At 34.4% G+C, this 3,263-nt stretch overlaps 1 protein-coding gene across 1 annotated transcript in view; it reads right to left on the minus strand.

Annotated features, from left to right (window-relative positions):
* Positions 1-3,263, minus strand: part of LOC111617140 (casein kinase I-like) — a 95,708-nt gene that overhangs the window by 24,300 nt on the left and 68,145 nt on the right. Inside the window, 1 exon segment of the mRNA XM_023358468.1 lies at positions 2,333-2,481. Within this exon segment, the coding sequence (XP_023214236.1) occupies positions 2,333-2,481 (149 nt within the window).

Here is a 3,263-nt window from a genome sequence, read left to right on the forward strand (position 1 = left end):
CGGGCAGATTTATTTTTGTTACAAAATGTTACCTTTACAGATTTCTAGCTCTGCACACTGTAGAAAAATCTAGAAATACAGTTTTGTATATCGTAATAATATTAGTAGTTGCCAGAAAGCTCTATAAAGTAGAGAAAAATCTGTAAATTTGAAAACTATAAACATAAATTTAAATTTCTCAAAAAATAAATTAAAAAATCTCAAAAGTCACTACTTTTGGCTGATTTGTCTGAGGTCTCCACTACCTCACTACATCTGTCTAAAAGTCGCCACAGTTGGGAACACTGGTGAGCAGACATCTAGGGTCTAAGTAAGGCAAAATGTAATCGCCAAACCGCACTGTAGAAAGGTGGAAAAATTTTAAATTTAAAAATATAATTTCTTGTGAACAGCAGTTTGGGCCACCTTCCAAGTGAGCCCTGTGCAAGTGTATGTGTTGCACCTGCCTAGTTACAGCTCTGTTCATCCACAAATGCTTTTGCTGCTTTTTCATCTGAACTTGAAAGCTCCCTATGCCTTATGACACTGTGAATGCCAGTTCATCAACGAAACCATCAAATCACTCTCGGCTCGCTTTAAAATCCTGCCTGTCTGCACTTGTACTGGGTGTCTGGGTCAACAAGTCATTGTATAAATTTTTAGCCTTTTCACAAATTATAGCTTCACTAACAGTCTCCAGCAAGTTGCTTTTCATTGATCCATATTAGCAACAGTTTTTCAATTTCATCTAAAACTTTAGATCTTTATTTTGATATCACATTCACTCCTTTAGCCACTTCGGCAGCCTTAAATGCTTTTGCTTTTTTGTTTTTAATAATTGTAGAGATAGTCGATTTTGCCATTATATTCTTTAGTGATGTCAGAAACATGAACACCATTCTCATGTTTTGCAATAATCTCTTTCTTTAATGTGACACTAAAACATTTTCTATTGTCACTATCACTTTGCTCTTTCTTGGGTGCCATATTGATTAAATATATAAATAACAAAACTAAAAAAATAAGTTTAGTACAAACACTTGAAAAAGCAATGCTTACCTTGCACACACCTAACAGCAACTGATATTTGTGAGGTTCCAGAACGGCTGGAAACTAAAATTTAATTTTCACATGGTTTTTGCAAGTCGGACCAAAGTTCATGTTAGTTATGTAAGGGAGAGGAGAGGAAAATAAACTGTAGTTAACAAAACAGATGTGACGCAAAAACAAATGATGTAATGGATCAGGTGGAATGGAATCAGGAATGGTGGAATGAATCAGGGGAAGATGGAACTGTGACAGAAGCACTCATAAACATTCAATGTAGGCTAATTTTTCGGAAAAGGGGAAGATTTGATGTATATAAAAATATCGTGTACAATCGTTAAAGTTCCAAAATGACAGATAGCAGAAACAATGGGCTAAATTATGAGTGCAAGGCTTATAGATTTATCAACAATCTCCAATCACAGTCGACGAATAGGTGTCAAATAAATGCATTGGAACAGACCTTTCTTGTGACCTGATCTGGTTTCGGTTTTCACCTAGAGACAAAGACGAAAGCAATCAGGAAGCAAGGAATGGGACGCAGGACCAATCAAAAGATGAGATTCAAGGAAGAAATACTATAAAAACCTCAAATTTCAAGGTCAAAATGCAGTTTTCCTAAAAATTCTACAATGATTAATCTGTGTCATCTTCATCTGGATTAAGCCAGAAGTCATGCCTGCTAAAATTTGTGTTGTGTCTCGCGGACCGCTCCAGTCGTTGCAGGTCTGTCACCTACCATCGCTTCTGTGACCAAGTGAACCCATCTCATCCTCCCTGGTATGACTGATCAGCTTGCACTATTGTAGGACGAGCAATACGTTGCTCCTCGGTTCAGGAGAAAATACTGTAGATAAACCATTTCCAACCACCTCAAATATGTAAGCATCTTCTTGTTCTAATAAACAATTTTCACTGTAAAATACTTGTCATCTTTGTCTCCTCCACCACCACCAACATACAAATGGATCTTAGACCGACACACAAATAACTGATTCCCCCCTAAAAGTCGGCAAGCTTTAAATTTGACACAGAAAAGTTGTGTTTGTTATCCGAGACAAAATTTTTGCAAAATAAAAGTTCATTAACTGATTTGGTCGTTAACCAGGGCGTTTGTTAACCAAGGTTCCACTGTATTAATTTTCAAACAAATTTTAATTAAGATGTCACTCCTGGCTACACTGTTATAGACAGTAAAATATGATAAAAATCATATTAAAAGATATATATTCCAATATTTATTAGCTGAGATAAAGTTGATTTTTTAATGATTGCTTTTGTAAAGATTATAAATATATATAGTTACCAGTTGTTTTCCTGTCCAGTCAAATTCTCCATCATCAATAAAACCCTTTTTCTCATAGAGATCTTGGAAAATCTTCCTTAAATAGTCATAATCAGGAGTTTCAAAGAAATCTAGTTTTCTAACATAATGAAGATAAGTTGCCATTTCATCTACGAAAAAAGAATTGTAAATTAGTACAAATTTGCAACTTGTTAAGATTTTATACTATTCAGACATTATATTGATTATTGTTAAAAATCATTAAACATTTTAATAATAATCAATTGCATGTAATTAAAATAATCAAAACAAAATTTGAAAATACTTGGAAAATAAGGCTCAAACAAATTTTTATATATTATATTAAGAAGCTATTTACATCAATATACAATCATAAAATGTTTGTCAGCAGAAATCTTTTTGNCTATCTGGTAATTAATGTTGAGTGTTGCTAGTCCATTTAATCATTCCTAACACATTGTCAGTCGTAGATAGTTTTTAATTCTTTTCAGAACACTAAATGATCTCTCACCTTCTGCTACACTCACAGGCAAGATTTAAAAAAATTTGGTGGGTGTTTATGGTGAAGACTTCCACCTCTTTCCTCAACTGAAAATGTGGCTAGGAGGGCAGAGGTTCGAGACTAATGACAACCTTCAAAAGAACGTTAAGGCCTATCTCAAGTCACTGGCTGCAACATTCTATGAAGAGGGGATGGAAAAGCTCATCCTTAGATATGACAAATGCCTCAATCTTCACTGTGATTATGTCAAAAAGTAATAATGTTTGTACAGTGGTACCTCAGGTTACGAACGCCCCAGCATACGAAATTTTCAGGATACGACATGAAATTCGAACATATTTTTGCTCCACGATACGAACAAAAACTCACCATACGACGTTACATTAGTTCGCATTTTTCATTTGTTTTTCTTACTACAGTTATTTTTTT

Source organism: Centruroides sculpturatus, unplaced genomic scaffold (genome assembly GCF_000671375.1).
Source record: "Centruroides sculpturatus isolate CEXI.00-Female unplaced genomic scaffold, Cexi_2.0 scaffold1894, whole genome shotgun sequence".
Classification (NCBI taxonomy): domain Eukaryota; kingdom Metazoa; phylum Arthropoda; class Arachnida; order Scorpiones; family Buthidae; genus Centruroides; species Centruroides sculpturatus.